This window comes from Corvus moneduloides, chromosome 3 (assembly GCF_009650955.1).
Source record: "Corvus moneduloides isolate bCorMon1 chromosome 3, bCorMon1.pri, whole genome shotgun sequence".
Taxonomy (NCBI): domain Eukaryota; kingdom Metazoa; phylum Chordata; class Aves; order Passeriformes; family Corvidae; genus Corvus; species Corvus moneduloides.
In genome coordinates this window covers 19181061-19199886 of record NC_045478.1, presented here as the reverse complement: position 1 = coordinate 19199886, position 18826 = coordinate 19181061, and the positions used below count along the sequence as shown (strand labels likewise).

Sequence of the window (18826 nt, the reverse complement as noted above, 5' to 3'; positions counted from 1 at the left end):
GATCCTTATTAATTACATTACTTTGTAATGACATAACTTCTTTTAAAGATCACAGGTCCACAGTGATTCTTAAAAACCTGTCAGATACTTTGAGTACCAGGCATTATTGGGTACCAGGCACATCGATCTTGACACTCTGCATCCTTCCCCTAACATAAATTCAGTATCCAAAAGGAAACGTATCTCTACACCTTTTTTTCTCATTGCTGTTATGCAGCATCCTGGTCTGTTCAGTAGCACTCATAGCATGGAGCTAGGAAGCTGCAGATAGTCACATTGCATCTTTATTCATTAACAGTCATGTTTTGATCCATCCACACATCACCTATTCTTTCTCCCTTTCATGAATGACTTCACAGTATAAACTGAGTGCAGACTACTAGACTGATGAGATGATTCCTTGTTATCTTTCTTTTTGGTACTCTTTAATCAGGTCCTGATCACTGTTGCTTAGTGTCAGAGACTGAAATATTGTCATTTATGACTTAAACATTTTCATGAAGGACTTTTAAAACTATATTACAAAAGCTGCAGAGAAGACTACCAAACCCTGAATAGGGCTCTGAGAGGCCCAACACCGCTGGTTGATGAAGATAAGATAAAGTAACAACTCAGGGCTGGGGACATTCACAAAGCACAAGTATAACACCTCAGGAGTGGAGGCCACTGCCCCAGGGCTGTCAGCTGCCAGGCTCACACAGACCCTCGCACCAAAAGGGTGGAGGGAGGAGAGGCTATGGGTGTGTGTTGGAAAAACCTCTGGTCAGAGGCACAGTGACCGCCCATCCTCCACTGTGCAGACCAGCTCAGCTGAGAGGCCCTTCACACGGGGAAAAAGCCGCATCCATGTGAAGGACAGTAGAGAGGGTGTCATGGCCCATCAATGCCCCCCCCAAAAGGGGTGCTCAGACCCTACACCAGAGATGATGCAACAGACCCCCAGTGTTGCAAGGAACAGTGTCACACTGGCTCCCTGCAAGGGAGGTATGTGGGCATTCCCACCTGCCCAAAATGTATATTAATCCATGAGATTCTATACTCTTTGGCGTGTGGCGGTGTGTGGCAGCGTGGCCACGGCAGCAAGGGGGGACCCTCACCACCAGCAGAGCAGATGGAGGGGAGACACGAGACATCATTGGGACCTTCGCATGGGTGATATGCTTCCACCTAATCCCTGTCACTCTCTCCCTGTCCCCCCACTCCCCACACACACTTCTTTCTCTATCTCTTTCTTTCTTTCTTTTCTCTTTGCCTCTTTTACTATTAAATAAAACATATCCATGTTTTGGCACCAACATCTAACGTTGTTTGGTTTTAATCACATCTTTTGGGTATATTTTGAACCTTCTAAGTTCTTTCCAGTTTATACACAGAGACTTAATTTTCTTTGCTCTTCTGGATTTAAACTGGATTGTAACACTTAGCCAATCCAAATCTCTGTACATATTAATCCTGGCCATCAGTATGAGCTGAGCAGTTTTTCCCATTCATTGAATTAATGCTAGGAACAAGGAGTGACTTGGGAGAAAAATGGACACTGAACGATCTGCTTTTCTGGCTATCATAAATTTAGTCAAAAGTCCACAAATGTTAGAAAACTTGATGACCTGCCTGTTGCAGGTGCTACGGTTGTTTAGGTTGGGGTGTTGGTGTCTTTGTCAGTTTTTTGTTTACAAGAGCTTATTACTCCGCTACTGCATTTTTAAAGTAACAGACTACACACAGCGTTACATCATAATAGCAAATGTGTTTGTATAAGCTTAAACTGGCTGCTCTTAGGGTAATCCAGGGAATCTGAGCACAGAACCAGTGCTCTGAACCCCATTCCTAGGCCTAACATCCCTGGACAGTATGTGCCAAGAGCTGCACGCCTGCCTCCAAGTGGGACTTTCCCTTGAGCAGGAAACCTAAATCAGCCAACAGGGAAGTGTCAAGATGGGTATTTTTTGTCTAGGCAAGGTTTTAGCTCCACTTCAGATATATATACATCCAGGCACTTTTACCTGAATCAACATGCAAGTCACTTCTTTTGAAATTAAGAGTACAGCCTGTTCTATTTATCAGTGTGCAACCCAAGTGTTATTAGAGCCTTCTTTGTTAGACAATAACACAGTATGTAATAAAAAGTGCTTCTACTGATGACAGAGTACGTTGAACCCAGCACTTTCATCTTGAGTTAGTACCTGAACACAGCTGAAGACTCCCGCGTTATTTCTAGTCTAGTAACACTCTGGTAAGTGTGATCACTGTGACACTCTCTTAGCAGAAGCAACTGAGAGGTCATGTTTACAGAGGCAAACAAAAACCAAAGTCAGGCTGCCCTGTGCTGGCAGGTGATTGCCCTCACTCCCGGGTTGCCAGCACCCTCCCTGGCATGGTTTTGGCCATGGTCCCTCCAGCACAACGCCTCGCTGCAGGCCTGGGGTGACTGTGCCAGCGCTGCTCCAGCACGTCTCTTCCGCCTTGAAAGGGCTGAACATCAGGGTGAAACTCCCAGACCACTAAATTAACGTGGAGTGATGAAACGGATAAGGCAGGAAAAACACCATCCACTCTCCCACTGCTGTTCGAGCGGTGGCTGCTGCCATCCTGCACAGCCCTGGCGGGAGGGGAGAGCTCCGCGGGGCAGCCAGAGCCGCGCTTCCTCCGCGGGCTGCGCAAACGGAGCGCACCGCGGGGCTAAGGCCGAGACTCTGGTGGCTCTTCACAGGAGCGGCATTTCGATACCAGAGGCCGAGAACTCCTCCTGTGAGGGGAGCGGCGGGGGCGGACCACGGCGAAGGCTTGGCGTAACAGCGAGGGACAGGATGGTACAACCTTTCCTTCCGTCTCCTTCGCTCCCCGCCGCAGGAAGCGCGTCCTCGGCAAAGGCTAAAGTGGGACGGGAGGGCAGCTCCCAGCGCCCACCTCGCTCCCCGACACTGCGCATGTAGCAGCCCGCACCCTCCACTCCAGGACTGTAAATGTCCGCTCGGGCCTCGCAGTGGCGGAGCCGCTGTGTGTCCGCAGTGCCCGCCCTGCCCTTCTTCCTACTCTGGCTTCACCCCGCAGTGGGCGGGGCGAGCGCCTTCCCAGCCCGCGATCTGTCCTGCTCTCGCGAGAGCTCCCCCTTTTCCCGGCCGGCGCGGAGCGAGGTGGGTGTCCGGGCCGGGGCCGCCGTTCCGCCGCTGGGGCCGCCGCGATACGGGACCGGGCTCGGAGCGGGGCCCCCCGCGGCACCGCGGCGTGGGGATGCGCCCGATTACCGCCCGCCCGGCGCCCGATGGCCGCCGGGGCGCCCGGGGCCGGGGGTGGCCAGCCGGCGGGGTTTCCCTCCTCCCTCGTCCGGCGGTGCCCCGCGGAAGGCGGGAGAAGGGGACCGGGAGCAGGGCCCGGGAGCGCCGCTCGCCCTTCGGGCGACTCGTGGGGCTCTGTGAGTGGCGGTCCCGCTTCCCTGGGCTCCCGGGGCCTTGCAGTGGGCCCCGAGGTGGGCAGGCCCCGCGCTCCCCGGGACGCTTTTCCTGTCTCCTGGTGGGCACGCTCTGGAGCGACGTGCTGGGGCTGGCCTGGCCCGTGGGGCGTTCTCTGGCTTAGTTTTGGAGCGGGTGGCTGCGCAGCCGGGTTGCGGAGTCCTCGCTGTGTTTAGAACAGGTGACATATGCGTGGTGACAGCCGAAGTGTTCTTTTGCATTGCAGAAAGGCCATGTTCAGCTCTAGCGCCAAGATTGTGAAGCCTAATGGCGAGAAGCCAGATGAGTTCGAGTCTGGTATATCCCAGGTAGGTGGCTTTTCCTTGTGCTCTTTGGCAATTCACTTCAACTTACAGAGACAATTATCCAGACCGTAAACTTCGAGGTTCATCCTGTCTAAACGTGTTTTCTTTCCTAGTTTTACTGAGGAACTGAGTCACTTAGCATGTGTTTCCAACTTGTTGGATGTTGGTGTGTCTTACAGGAAGTTAAATCTTTGATATTGACTGTGGTGAAAAGTATGTATAGCTGCTCTCTGGCACTGTGTACACACTTTGGTCTCAAGGGTTCTCATGAGTTGAAGTGTATGTAATGGATCATTCCACAACTTCACTTTTCTAGGCTCTGCTGGAGTTGGAAATGAACTCCGACTTAAAGGCTCAGCTGCGCGAGTTGAACATCACAGCAGCTAAGGTAGGTTGGACCTTCCCCATCAAGAACTGGGTGGTGACTTGTTCTGTGTATGTTTAATTTTTGTGGATGTTAATGTCTTACGGCCTGTGATGGTTTTGTTGTGTGCTGTTGTGGCTTCTGTTCTGGTATTTGCTGTTAGCACGTAGGATTTTGTAATAGTGTTTTTCTTAGGAACTAGCCTGAAAAGTCACTGTAAAACCCCAAATAGCAGTTTAGTGTGTTAAATAAAAGTGTTTAAAAAAGAAGAATCTACATTATATGTCTGCAGACCGAGTTTGGGGTCTGACGCTGGCTTTTTGCTGTAGATACTGGCTGGAAATGTAGGTGTTTCAGAAACTTTGTCATAAACTGTTATTAATACTCTTTGTAAAAAAATTCTTTGTGAGTCTCTTATGTACAAGTAATAGGTGGTAGGTGGATTAAGGCAGTAGACTGACTTGGTCATGTAGCTTAGCCTGCTTGTACATTTCAATTTTAGATCATGCAGACAGCTGAAACATCAAGAAAGAAAAGGAAGAAGACAATTACTGGAAAAGGAGGAAGAAAATTAGTGTTAGAATTTGTCAGCCTGGGAGACTGGATGGCAGCAATGAAGCTGGTTACTGCAACCAGAAACTTACGTGGGCTGCTTTTGGCTCTTGCCCAGGCCCACCAGTACAGACACAGGGTCTGACTGCTTAGAGTTCAGTTAAAGAATCTGGGAATGCAGAAAGCAGCTTGGTGTGTGAGCTGAGGGGCCTTCAGAAGAAACAGCATCTCTGGAAGTGGAGCAATGCCAGCTGTCCTTTCTGAAGGGTTTTTAGAAACGTGTTTGTCGCTGCTTGATTTTATTGTGAGAGATCTCCCATGGGCACCTTAGCTGGCTCATATGAAAGCATAGCTGGTGAAAAACAATCCATCCTTCCGTTCTGTTGGAGAACGAGGATGTCTCTGCAGCCAATTTCATGGGAGAAGTGCCTTGTAAGGCTATGGAAACTTCTTTGGGTTTGGTCAGCTACTGGAGAGATAAACCAGGGGAGAAGTAGCCTGTCTTAGTGTATTGTAATCCTGTTGGCATTTGGATGGGTGAGAAATGGTTTGAATGAGTAGTGATGCAGGTCTAGCCAAGTGGTGGACAGAACGTGGTTTCCATGAAGCAGTAGATTAAAAGTAAGATATTTGTTCCCTTGAAGTTTGTCTGGAGTCTGCACTAGAGGCAAGTAATTTTTGAAACTGTGTATCAGCACAACTGCAGATGCGATAGTAAGCATTCAGTATAGTTACAATTCTAGCATCCGAGTCTGATCCTGCAGAGGGAATGGGCTTTGCTGTTCAGAGGATGTTATTCTGAAAGGGGTGGTGGGATTTACTGCCCAATCACTCCTCCACAGCAGAACAAATGCTCTGATAGAGGTTTTTCTGTTCACTGCTTTGTCTGTAGAGCATTACGGCAGATACTGCTCTGTGATGCACTCCCCGCCCCACAGAGTCAGAAGCAAGACTATCAATACCTGTGCTCAGGGGATTCACGGTCAAACCAAACATGACTTCTTGACCCCCAGCTAATGCTTACTTTGTACTTCTGTTTCAGGAAATTGAAGTGGGTGGTGGCAGAAAAGCCATCATTATCTTCGTACCAGTTCCTCAGCTGAAGTCCTTCCAGAAGATTCAGGTGCGGTTAGTTCGGGAGCTGGAGAAGAAATTTAGTGGAAAACATGTGGTGTTCATCGCTCAGGTAAAAAACCCCTTAGAATCACAAAAATGTTGATTTGAAGGGATCTCTGGAAGTGATCTAGTCCAGGCTCATGCATGTTCTGGTGTTGCATTACCCGTTCAAGATAATAGTGATAGTAATTCATTGTACCAGCAGGAAATGTAGTGAGTGTCTGGTGGATGTTAACTAAAACTATTTCAGCTGGCAGCTATGCAAACTTGGTGAGATGCAAAGGTTTTTCATGGAGGATATAACTTTCTTGTTCTGGCCTCTTCTACTCCTTCAGAAGTTTGAGATGCAAAGCTTTAAAGTAAAAGGGAGCAAATATTAATATATTGCTTACTAAGCACTTCAAATATAAGTTAATAGGAAAGGAGGAAAAAACCTCATCCAAGTTCTAAATATATGATAGGAGCTAAGGCTTGAAAAGGTGTTGGAGGGATCTCTGGGCCATACTTAAGGGTTGGACAAACTAGGAATCTGTCTGCAGAGTGGACAACTAGTTAGACTGAAGCTAGCTGAAAATTTTTCATGATATATTTAAGAGACAGAGCACCTTACTCTGAATCTTTATGGGGCCAAGAAGATTTATTTTAATAAAGTGCCTCTGGCTCACTTCACCTAAAGGTTCTTCACCCAGAGGGTGATTGGGCACTGGAACAGGCTCCCCAGGGAAGTGGTTTGACAGGGTTCAAGAAACGTTTGGGCAATACTCTTGGGCACATGGTGTGACTTGTGGGGATGTTTTGTGCAGGGCCGGGTGTTGGACTCAATGATCCTTGTTGGTCTCTTCCAACTCAGCGTATTCTGTGATTCTGTAAAATTCTGTGATTCTGTAATCCCCTGAGAATTCCTTATCAGTTCAGAAGGGAATATGTGCTTTTGAGTATGACATGACGCAATTTGGATTATGGTAACCCCATCGTGAATACAGTCATGGAGAAGCTGTGGTGTGATGTGATGCAGGTGGCTAAAACTGCATCCAAAATGTTTTATAACATCTACCCTTGCAGCAGGGAAGTAGAAAATAAGTTTTACTTACCTAAAGTAGTATAAATTCATTTAGATCCTAATTTTGGAACAGGTTATATTTAAGCCAGGGTTTGATCTGGATTGTGCAATACATCTTAAATGCTAGTTTTAATAATAAGATGTTCCAAGCTGACTGTGGAACTGAGCTCACTACTCTGGTTTGCACCAGAGGCTCAGTGTAACAGAAGTTTAAAATGTCCTGGGATTTCTGTTCCCAAAGAAGTGTGTTAGCAGTGCTAATGAGACACAGTAAACTACTGTGGTTGTATTCCTGGGGAGGGGGTATGAAGTACAAATCTTCTATTTCAGTACACTGAATACAGTAGTAATTGAGAAATATAGCCGTACAACACCTCACCTTCTGCAGGCAACTCTAGTTCTCCAGTTTCTAATGCTGGTGTATCTTTAAGGATACTTAAGTCTATCTTTTTGGCTTTTCATGCATCAGTTTCTAGTGTGGGGGAGAAGGTGCACATGCTGGGGGTGTTTCTGAGTTGATTGTAACCACTAGATACTGAGAAATGCCTTTTTTTCTCTTTTGCCTTAACAGAGAAGGATTCTGCCCAAGCCAACAAGAAAAAGCCGCACAAAAAACAAGCAAAAGCGTCCAAGGAGGTTAGTAAATAGTACTGATTCAGTATGACAGCCTTCTTTTGTAACTGGTAGTTTAGTCAAGTAATGGTTAGCTGAGTTTTTGAGAAGTTGTTCAGGTGATTGGGTGGTCTTGTCCTTTCTCCTACTGCTTGAAATAGCATCATTTGACTGCTAAAGTGTGTGGTAGCAAGTTCACCTTTGGGCACTGTGTTGCATTTCTTAGCACTCGATTTGTATTTCCAGCTACAGCTATAGGAAATTTTTAGCTAGCAGTGCTGGCTTATAAACCCCAACCTGCTGTCTCTGTTACCATAGTGTGCTGACAAGACCTATTTTTTTTTTAAGTTGTAGGAAGAGCCTGTTCCACATCACATATTAGACTGCGCATAAGTCAAGGCTTGCACACTGAAAGGGATGCAGTGAGGGAGAGAGTGGCTGAGGAGGGGTGTAGGTACGAGTACTAGTCCCTCTGGATGTGAATTTGATAGCAATAGTATAGTCATTTGTGTTAAATGGCCTTCCTGCTCTCATCTAGTCACTGGATTGCTAGACATGCAACACTGCTATATCTCTCTGGATGTCAGTGCCTCATATATGTGTTGCTATATCATTATGTAAGTCTGTGTCTTAAAAGTGGGTCTTCTTTATGACATGTGGCATGTGTTGTGGCTCCTCCCTGCCCCAGTATTATACCTGTGTCATGTGTTACTGTATTTCGTAGTTTTCAGGTGTGGATTTTAAAAGTACGGTTTCATGGTACTCATCTAGCGGCAGTCCTGCCTTTGGAGGACTCCACTGTGTTCTATTAAAACTAGCATTGCACAGTGGTTAGAGAAATTGGCATTTGTGTCTGAGTAGCATGCTGCCACTTTGTGCACAGAGGAAGGCAAGTGTGGGGGACTGCCCCTGTCTCAGCCTGAAATGAGATCAGGCTGCTGTGTTGCTTTGGATGTCTGTGTCCCTTAGCTATCCCAGTCTTGTCAGGTGTGAAGTGCTGCTGTAGACACAGGTGTTAGTTACTAGTGATACTGCTCTGAAACTGTAGCTTGGGATGCTGGAAGTCTTAGTAGTCCTTAGACTCATGTAAAATAACCTGGGCCACCTTTTCTTGTGTTGGCTCACTAATGGACAGTTCACGAACACGCATGGAGACTTCAGTCTTCTAAGCATGGACTCAATTTACCAGCTAGTCTTTTTCTGTATTACATTGGTCTTCTAAGCTGCTTGGGTTTAGGCAGATAAAAAAACCAGTGTTTTCAAAACTGGGTCTCCTATGAATGTACTCTGTGCAGCTGAGGATACTCACACACTTAAACTCTTCCAGTCAGTGTGTCTGGCAGAGTTGCAGATGGAGCAGTTTGGTTTTGATTTAAATATTCATTAAATGTGTAGAAATAGAAGAATGTTTCAGGGCTGTTGCCACAAAACAACATGTAATCTAAAATATCAAAAGCCTGGCTACTTTTTCTTGTTGTGCAGTCATTAAGTTTCTGCACTCTGTAGAATTTAGCTTTTCTTTTTTCATGACCTGTGATAGTGTTGTATTGTCACACTGTGGCATTAAATAGTAAAAGCAACACAGAATTTTCAGTCAGAGCATGCTATGGAAGATTTAAACCTTGTCAAACTGGAAAATTTTCAAGAGGATGTGTTTTAATGATATAAATGTGGCATTTCAGCCGTACACTTACTGCAGTGCACGATGCTATTCTTGAGGACCTGGTCTTCCCAAGTGAAATCGTGGGCAAGAGAATCCGTGTAAAACTGGACGGCAGCAGGCTTATAAAAGTCCATCTGGACAAAGCACAACAGAACAATGTTGAACACAAGGTAAATAAAAAAACTTACTTTCTCATGCAGGTCAGGGTGACATTATGACATCCCTAAGAGACTGCTTAGGGATACAGCAGAAGACTTGCCTTTTGGCTTGTGGCAGTGAAGATGCTTCTGTTTGTTTGTGGAGTAAGTGCTGAAATAGAGGCAAGACGGTTTTGAACTAAAGCTCGAGTTCAACTTGCCAAAGCCCCTGGATTATAAAGTAGCTATATTGGTTCCCTCATGGGACCAGACAGTGTTCTATTGGGTTTTTTGTATGTATAGGGGTTGGTTGGGTTGCTTGGTTTGTTTGTTTGTGGTTTTCTTTTTGTTGTTTTTCAATTGAAGCACTTAGTTTTAACCTTGAACAGATGTGTTCAGTAAAGCCTGCACTTTGCTTCGTTTTTTTCTGGAGTGGGGAAATGGGGGGGTTTGTGTTTGGGCCTGCTGAGCTCTTGGGGTCTCATATTATTGCAAATCAAAGAAGGTCCAATACTCTAGAGGAAATGTATCTTTTGTGTAAATCCTCAGCTACCTTAATCTGGCAGAAAATAACTGGCCTCAGAGTGAAGATACACTGGCAAATAGTATAGTACCTTAAGTATGTTAACTGAGAGTTACTTGTTTACACAGCATGTATAAGCAAGATTTATTTGTCTTCACAGGTGGAAACATTTTCTGGTGTGTACAAGAAGCTCACAGGCAAAGATGTGGTGTTTGAATTTCCAGAATTCCAGCTGTAAAATGCAAAAAAATGGCTGAATAAACAACTGTTCATATAACAGAGTAATTTCATATAAATTTTGAATTCCATAAACACAGATGGGGATTAACTGGTTCATGGGACTTTGCCACTGTCTGGAGAGTGACACCTGTGAATCAAAGTATTAAGTCCCCAGCATTTTATTGGTAGCCCTCTTAGGTGTTTATTGGCACTGTTGCAACACAACTGGACAAAAGAGTCCAGAGTCTGCAAAAAGAATTTGTAATGAAAAACCTAAATATTCCAAATCTCACCTTTTGGGGAAAATACAGAGAATTACTGTAGAGCAGTGGAACTCCTGAGTTTTGCACACGAGATACCGGTTGGAGACCTACATGTTCCTGACACGGGAAGAAGTCAACTAGCAGGTGGCGTGTGACTTACAAAATATGTAGAAATGACACCTGAATTAGGGGTTTGAATTCTTAGGAAATGTGTTGGGGGAGGCATAGGTTGATTTTGAGGTAACTTGCTCTACGTGGCAGCATTTCTGACCAGTTCTTACCTAAAAGCAGACTCTGTAGTTTCTCACCTTTATCAGACTGAAATGGGAAGGAATTTTTACATCTTGAGTGCTTGACTACATCACTGGACAAAAACTACAGGTTTTTTAGGTATTGATCTTGCTTTCAGAAATGTTTAGGATTTTTTTTTAGATGATGTTTTAACATGGTTCTGTACATGCTTGGTGACATAGGGAGAAGTGGGGAAGGACTAGATGTATCAGCATCTGAAGGCTGATAATGTCTCAGAAACATTACATTTTTTACTTCAGTATCTGTGTTAAAGAACATCTTACACAAGCACAGAGGGGAGCATGGAGTTGGTCATGTAAAGTTCTGAGCAAATTATATGGATTTAGTACTTAATTGTGCTAAACATAGTATTAGGAGTGTTTAACACAGTAAAAGACAATTCTGGAGTCACTATTAAGTGGAGAGCTAAGTTGGGAACAAGTTGTGTGGCAGGAGCACTTAATAACTTGCATTTTCCTACCTGAGAATAGATGGAGAAGTGCCACTCACCAAGGGTCTTTGTACCTTTACTTCCTTTTTCTATTTAGTTTTGGTTGCTTCCTATTTGACACCTCTTCTTCAGCTATGGAGAGCTAAAAGGTTAAAACAAGTTCTGCGTTGCTTTTGCATTGAAAAAATGAAGACTTTAAAAGTTATAGCATGGCTTAGTAGGGTGAGATGGATAGCCCTTGCTGTTACTTTTGGTTCTGAGAATGCAAAGAGGGAAAACGTGCCCTGTTGCAGTTAGTTGATTTCCTGTTACTTGCTGACAAGGCTTGAATATTTGCACAAAAAGCAGGCTGTATCTTTGAAGAAGTTGGTTTACCTTAAGGCCTTTTCCTATTTCCTTTTCAAACTTCTGTCTCTGGAGTATAACTTAATTCCTTATTTATTCCTTGACTATTGTTCATCTTGGATGATTCAGCAGAAGTGAATTCATCAGCTTCCCTTAGAATGAGATGAGAGGAGTTGTAGGTATATAAGAAGCCCAAATCTTGGCTGCTTTTGTGGAGGATAATTGTAAAAGGTCTTACAGTAGGGTTGCCATAACTTTTAAATTCAAGTTTTCATTGCAAAAATGAATATTACTCAGATTGGAAATGCCACCTCGTCTAGTCCCCCAAAAATCTAATCTTGAGTCAGACACGTTACCAAGCTTCCCACTAAAACAGTTACAGATGGCAGCCTGTGCAAACAGACCTTGGCTGGTGTGGGCTGGAAGAAGCAGCTTGGGGAGTACGTGGAGACTTACCAGATGTTAACTACCTTTAGTTAGAGGCTGGTGAGTCTGCTGGGGCTGTGTAACCTCTGCAAGGAGAGGTGATCCTCAGCAGGCTTTGCTAGACAGCATTTCCTGTTCTATAGTGCAATGTAACTCAGGTTTCATCTCTTCATAGTACTAAAAATGTCACTTAAGTTTCTTTTGAAGCACTGGGCGGGGGGGGGGGGGGGGGTAAGTGGGGGAGGAGAAATCCAGTAAACTGAACATAAAGATTGCAAATGTTCCCAGGCATTGCCAGCTGCCTATAGATTCTTCTTGGATCTTGTTGCAAGCCCTCTTGAACTATATGATATGCAAAGGCTCACAATGGCCCCATAAGCAAATTCTTTGAGGGAAAGAATAATGCTGTCAAAGCTCTTTATGGTTTTTACATAAACGAAGCTACAAGGAAAGGTGAATTTTTGTGGCATAAAAATACAAGGCTGTGTGTTTGCAAAAGACTTTATAGTCTTAGTTTACCTTTATTTACAGACTCCCTTGTGTGTTTGTGTCAGTGATACAGTCAGACAACTCCCTCTGTCCCTTGACAAGCATACCAAGTGCATGCCTGCAATCTGGAAAGTCAGTTTGATGCCATCTGGTCAAGTGCTAATGAGGCTGCTGGAACGCTGGTGTCAAATGTTACCTTAACCTAAGCAAATTCCATGTGAGATGATGCTAGACTTTTCCTATACCTTTGATATGCTGGCACAGTTGAGCTCTGAACATGGGATTCACCACGGGTTTTATCAGCTGCTCTGGGTGAAAAAGTGGTGAGGCATTCTGTACCAAGACTATGCAGTAGTAGTATTTGGGTAGTATCCATGCGGAGAGACAGTCATATGCTGAAGTTCTTTCCTGTAGTAGCTCCAAATGAGAAGCAAGGGGTTTACATCTGTTAAGTGCTCATGAGACTTCCACCTGATACTAGAGCTTCACTTGTTTATTTCATATGAATCCTTTCACTATGTCTTCAAATATTTTTGCCTGTGTGAGGAATGTGAGTAAGACTGATCCCTGGTGATTTTTCTTCGAAAAGGTCTGTAGCTGTGCCACAATTCTAGTGTAGCAGAACTTGCTTGAAGTTTTGGGTGGTAAGTGCTTTACCTGTCTTGTATTAATAGGATAACCTGATCTATGATAACATCATGTCTGAGTAGCCCCTCTTGAGTGTAAGTGGGAGCAACTGGTGAGTTTCAGTGTAGTGATGCCAAGCAACATTTAATGGAAATCCTATCACTCCTGCATTGTGGGCTGAAATAATCTATTTCCTCTTCGTTTTTCCTAAATTTTCCAAGTGGGAGGCCTGAGTTTGATTCTCAATTACATCTGAAGGTCAGAGCAATGCTGAAAAGCTAGACCTTTTCCACTTTGTGGGATGTGCTATCTAGGCCACTAGACGTTTATCAGAAAGACAGAAAAAAAGATGTTGATTACAGAAAATTATGAAGCCTCATAAAATGAAGGCTGGTGGTCAGGCTGAGGGAGTGTGAGTTTCCTTGTCTCCAGTAGGGGCTGACTACAGCACTGATCAGTGTGAGTAATTCACTGCTGTTTAACAAAGTCTCTTTGCCCTGCCCCTTGCTGCCTGCCTTGAGGGCGCTCCTGTGAAAACACTGCTGACATGAACACATGAATGTCTTTGTACTAGTGCTCTGTTCCTTACAGAGAGATACGAGTAAAGGACCTTATCTATGTATTGCCATCAAGAGAAGAAAGTGTGTTGGATTTGTTAAGTCTATGAGTTCATGTATCCCCTCTTCTGCCTTCCAGTTACTCTTCCGGGAAAGTAATTCTTAAGCTTAGCAACATGCAGTTGCTGTTGCTAAATGATTAATAGCCAATGTTTTTAATTATTGCGTATCAAGTTAAGTGTGGCTCAGTTGTGATCTGCCCCTGGAGCAGCAAAAATAGAATTAAATCCAAGCACTGAGGAGATTATTCCAGTTTTAGAGATGAGTAACAGAAAAAGCACTACTGCTGCAGTGAATGCTGATTATAAATTTTATACAAAAAGAAAATTAATGCAGCATCACTAATGAAGTTGAAGGCCAGATTTTACACAGTTGCAGGTAGAGTTAATCCTGTGTTGCTGTAGCCACACTGATCTTTCCCACCATACATCTCATGTATTGCGCAGCAGAGGTGCTAAGGAGAGCTTCTGCTGTCTGTGTCCACAGAGGGCAGAGGTGCTGGGGCTGTGCTAAGGGGTGCAGATGGATGGATATCTTCACAGGGACAGATCTGCAGGCTGAGCTTTAGCAGGATTGTCTTAATGCTTAATAAAGTTGTTTCCTATTTTCTTGGCTAAAGAGATACTGTTACATGAAGCAAAGGGAATAGGACACATCATTGTGCTGCCCTGAGAGCAGAGGAGGGGTGGCACTTGGCGTGCTTGTGTACATGTCTGTACCATGGAGGAGTCCCTCATCTGCTGCATCTTCTTGCTACTTGCAGGAGTTTTTTGGTAATGCCCTGGGAGGCTTAATGTGGGCTGGTTAGTGAGGCAGCTCTTACTTTCAAGAGCTGGAACAGCATTTGTGATGGCCTGCAATAAACAGCTCCAGCAATTGAGCTCAGATACTGATTTCTTAGAGAGTTTGGATATTGGAAATTATCATCCTTTGGAAAAATCTGATTGGGAAATGCTGATACCATTGGATGCTTTGCTAAACCAAAGGGAGAATCAGGGCCATGTCATATCTTAAGATTTTAAAATAAGTATTGTGTTTAATCCTCTTACAGATGCAAAGATAATGCCAACTCACTAAGCAAGGAGTAGAAAAATTTGCCTGGATGCTCCTAAAATGTATTAGTGTATTTTTTCCTGTTTTCTAAAAACTTTTTTTTGTCCTTTTACAACCAGTTGGATTTTCTCTGCATGGATTGGCTTTGGTTTGGTTTGAATCCAAGACTTTTACTTGTAGTTGGGTCAATGTGGTATTTAACCTGACTTTAAAGACTGAGGAAAAGTTGTGTAGTGGGTCAAGCTGAGGTAGCTGGCCTGAGTGGTGTCTTGCTGTATTGAAACATAGAATGGTTTGGGTTTCAAGGGACCTTAAGGATGATCTACTAAGTCCCCCCTGCTGTGGGCAGGGACACCTTCCACCAGATAAGGTTGTTTAAAGCTCCATCCAACCTGGCCTTGAGCACCTCCAGGGATGGGGCATCCATAGCTCTGGGAAGCCTGTTCCAGTGTCTCACCACCCTCACTGTGAAGAATTCATAGTATCCAATATAAACCTGCCCTCTTTCCATTTGAAGGCTTTCTGCCTTGTCACTACGTGTCTTGTAAAAAAGTCCCTCTCCAGCTTTCTTTTAGCCCTACCCCCCTTTAGGTAATGGAAGGTGCTCTAAGGTCTCTCAGGAGCCTTCTCCAGGCTGAAGAAGCCTGACTCTTTCAGCCCATGTTCATTAGAAAGGTCCTCCAGCCCAGCTCTGATTGTGTTTGTTAGCCCTCCTCTGGACTCATTCCAACAGGTCCACATTTTTTTATGTTGGGGGTCTCGGAGCTGGATGCAGCACTGCAGGTAGGCTCTCCTGAGAGAGGAGTAGAGGGACAGAATCACTTCCCTCAACCTGCTAGCCACACTTCTTTTGATGCAGCCCAGGATGTGATTGGATTTCTGGGCTGCAAGTGCACATTGCCAGGTCATGTTGAGCTTCTCATCAACCAACACCCCCAAGTTGTTCTTCTCAGGGCTGTTCCTGATCCATTCTCTGCCCAATCTGTGTTTATGCTTGGGATTGCCCCAACCCAGGTGCAGCCCATTGCACTCGGTGGTGTTGAACTTCATGAGGTTTGCACAGACCCATTTCAAGCCTGTCAAACAGATCTCCTGTTTCCTTGCAGATAGGACTCACATTTTCCTTAGTCTTCCTTTTATCAGTGATGTACCTAAAGAAGCCTTTTTTGTTGCCTTTGATGTCCCTGGCCAGATTTAATTCTCCCAGGGCATGTCTGCTTTCCTAACGTGATCCCTGGTTGCTCAGACAATCTCTATTCCTCCCAGGCTACATGTTCTTGCTTCCACCCTCTTCAGGCTTCCTTTCTGTGTTTCAGTTTGTCCAGTCCTTGTTCCTCTGTACTGGTATGGCATGGCCTCTGAAGACTGTCCCTTTCCATCCAGCAAAGGGTGGCAGAAAGACTGAATCAGCTCTTGAAGTGCTACAGTGTCCCGGACAGGCATGTTAATATAATAAAGAACTTAATAACCAATGGCTGTTGTGACCTGGTGATGACCTAAGCTGCTCTCACATGGTCCATGCATCAGTACCCCAGTTTGCACATAATAGCTTGATTTCGATGATGCACCAGTATGGCTACACAGTTTCCAGTCGGTTTTTGGAGTGGGAAAAGGTTGCTTAGGCCCTTCTGTATGGGGACTATGCCTTTCTCTCTCTCATGTGAAAGGAAACTTGCTTATTCTCCCTTTTCCTAGAGAAAACACTTTCACTGCATTTATAGTGTTTGCCCTTTCCTTTTGAACTCTGGTCATTTATGTTTATGTTTTCATTTCTGCTCCCCCAGTGTTGAGTCCTACCTTTTCTACGGACTTTCCCTGAATGGCTCTATTTCTCCATTATATTCTGTTTCTGGCCTTAAAGTTATTTGCCTGTGTTTACAGGGAGAGTAGATATGTATGTAAATGGAGTTGTCTTTGCCATGGTAATATGATCTTCAAAGGCTTGGACTACAGTCACTTTGCTGCATTCTTTACATAAAATGTTTGTCTTGGTGAGTTGCTGCCAACAGAGTGCTGCAAGGGCCTAGTCCTGCTAATTGCCTTCTGCTTCCACTGAACTGATGGGGCTTGTATGCATAAAAAATGAACTTTGAAATTAGAGTTGCGTGGTCCTTATACAGTTACGTTCATGTTCTACCATTTTGCCCTTTCTTTACTGAGGTAATCTGGAAGTTATCATTGGCTCTTAACTTTTCATGACCATTTGGTGCGTGTTAAAATACAGAAGTCCATAGCAGCGGAGGAGGGTAGCTAGGTTCCAGTCCAACAGGGAAACATTTATGAAGGTAGTCCACAGGGAGTCCTGAGTATTAGGCATCACTACCTCTTATTGTATCTGATTTTGTCTTTGCCATCAAAGCTGGTCAGCGTGTGCTGTGCTGTGGGCTAACAAAATACAAGCTGTTGTGGGAAAGAAGGCTGCACACTCCAGGCTTAGGGAGAGGTTTGCTGGGAGAGAGGATATGTAAAGTCAAGAGCAAAGCAGGAAGAGAGTGCATCACACATGTCATCAGCTTGTACTGCAAGCCCCACCACAGCACAAAATTCTCAGTGGAGTGGACCTACACATCAAAAGAGATCTGAAAAATGATAAAGAAGTGAACACACAGATGATTCTATTGCAGCTTTCTCTAGCCCCTCAGTCTAAAACCTTTTCTGTGTTCTGATACTTTCCTGATCTTGGGACTGTGGAAGATGGAAAGGAACCTCCCACTACTGCCCTTAGCTCCTGTCCTGGTTTTCCAGTAAGAGGTCGCATATTCGGGGTTGCCCAGGCTGCTAGCCCACAGGTTGCTTGCTTATAGCACAACCCCTCAAACCTTACCTGGAGAAACTGGGAGGAAGGAACAGTGGCATGAGATGGACGGAGACAGAGGATTCACAAGATTTTTTTGTAGCTATCAGAGCTACAGTCTTAAAAATATAGCAGCTTTTCATCAGAGGGTATTAATTGGTATAGTCACAAGTGGTACTCTATATTTGGCCTGAAAATTGAGAGTGAAACCGTTTCTATCTGTTGAAGTATAAACTGCTGTGACTGAGGGGGGTGTTCTCAAAATCCCACTTCCCAGAATCAGCTGGCCCCAGTTTTTTGCTGCTCAAATGCATGTGGACTACTGTGGTTTATCCAGGCCTCAAATTAGTTTAGCTGTTTAAGGTAAAACCCAGAGTTGTGCAACTATTTAGAAGCTATAGTGAAAGAGCACTAAAGTCCTATCAAAAGATGTTTTAAAAAAAAACCCCAAAATTTTGTGAAGATGCCTGCCATGCAGATATGTAAATTTAGCATTTACATTGTTGTGGGGTGTTCAGACATGGCTCTGAAACAGTTGCATGTTTTACTCAACTCAAGAATGCTGCAGCCAATTGGAAGAATGGAGAGGATTTCAGTAAGGGGAGAGTGTGTTAATTATCCACACAAGATGTTCACATTCAGTGCTGCGTTTCATGTGTTTTCATATCTGCTGAAGCAAAGCAAGGAAAGTGTCGTGCTAGGGCAGTGTGCATGCATGGCTTAGAGCTGAATAGATGTAAATGGTTAAAAAGGGGTTCTCTGCTAGAGAGGAGGAGGGGAAAGTAAGTGTGCATTCCCAAAAAAGTACATTCCCAAAATAAAAAGCTTACATCATGGACCTCTTCAGTTTTCCCACACTTCTTCCCTAATTATTGTCCTGCAGGACAGCTGATCTATTTCAAACAGGAAGCTGTTTACAGATAACACTTGCAACTGTTTTGTCTGATTTGTTGAACTGTCGAAAAGCAAAAGACAACCTCTTTTCAAATTAAAAACTGTCAGACTTCTGTAAACAGCAGCAATGAGGTTCATCTGTGCAGTGTCCCTGCAGGCACAGAGCATTGTGCAGTTCCCATTCTCTCAGCAGCCATAAGGTAAGAAACTTTTATGCTTTCACTCTCTAAAAACATGTAGAGGAAAAAGTCTGGAGGTTTGTTAGGGGGCTGCTCTGTATATGGCAAAATATGATTGACAATCCCCAAATAGTAGGGGAAGGTAAAGGAAAAAAGAGCTTGCTCGAGTCTATTGGATAACATTGGACCTTTCTGTTGAGAAGCACCCATGTGGGTTAGATCACTGAATGCCAGTTTAGTGTAGGGGGGTTGTATTTAAAATACACAAATGCCATTGGAAGAGCTCCCTTTCCTTTTAGCAGGGAAGGAGAAAACAGTATATGAATTTTAACTTTTCCTACAACTGAAATTTTAGTTCATTATTGAGTTGTAATTCCTGGTAACAGATACAGGCAGT

The 18826-nt window shown here is 44.3% G+C and overlaps 2 protein-coding genes across 4 annotated transcripts in view; both read left to right on the top strand.

The window, feature by feature from the left end:
* The first annotated feature begins 3017 nt into the window (after positions 1 to 3017).
* Positions 3018 to 10066, top strand: RPS7 (ribosomal protein S7). The gene is made up of 7 exons (XM_032104511.1): positions 3018 to 3134; positions 3676 to 3757; positions 4071 to 4142; positions 5713 to 5856; positions 7418 to 7482; positions 9141 to 9291; positions 9942 to 10066. Exons 2-7 carry the CDS (start codon positions 3683 to 3685, stop codon positions 10017 to 10019), a joined length of 585 nt encoding a protein of 194 aa, XP_031960402.1. The 5' UTR covers positions 3018 to 3134; positions 3676 to 3682; the 3' UTR covers positions 10020 to 10066.
* Positions 10067 to 10085: 19 nt separating this feature from the next.
* COLEC11 (collectin subfamily member 11) overlaps positions 10086 to 18826 on the top strand; it is a 47296-nt gene continuing 38555 nt past the window's right edge. Inside the window, exon 1 of one of the 3 annotated variants that reach the window (XM_032104509.1) lies at positions 10086 to 10407. The gene's annotated coding sequence lies outside the window, so the exon portion shown is untranslated. Of the gene's footprint in view, positions 10408 to 14964; positions 18451 to 18826 lie in introns of those variants that run through there. The other 2 variants (XM_032104506.1, XM_032104510.1) reach the window with 2 other exon arrangements.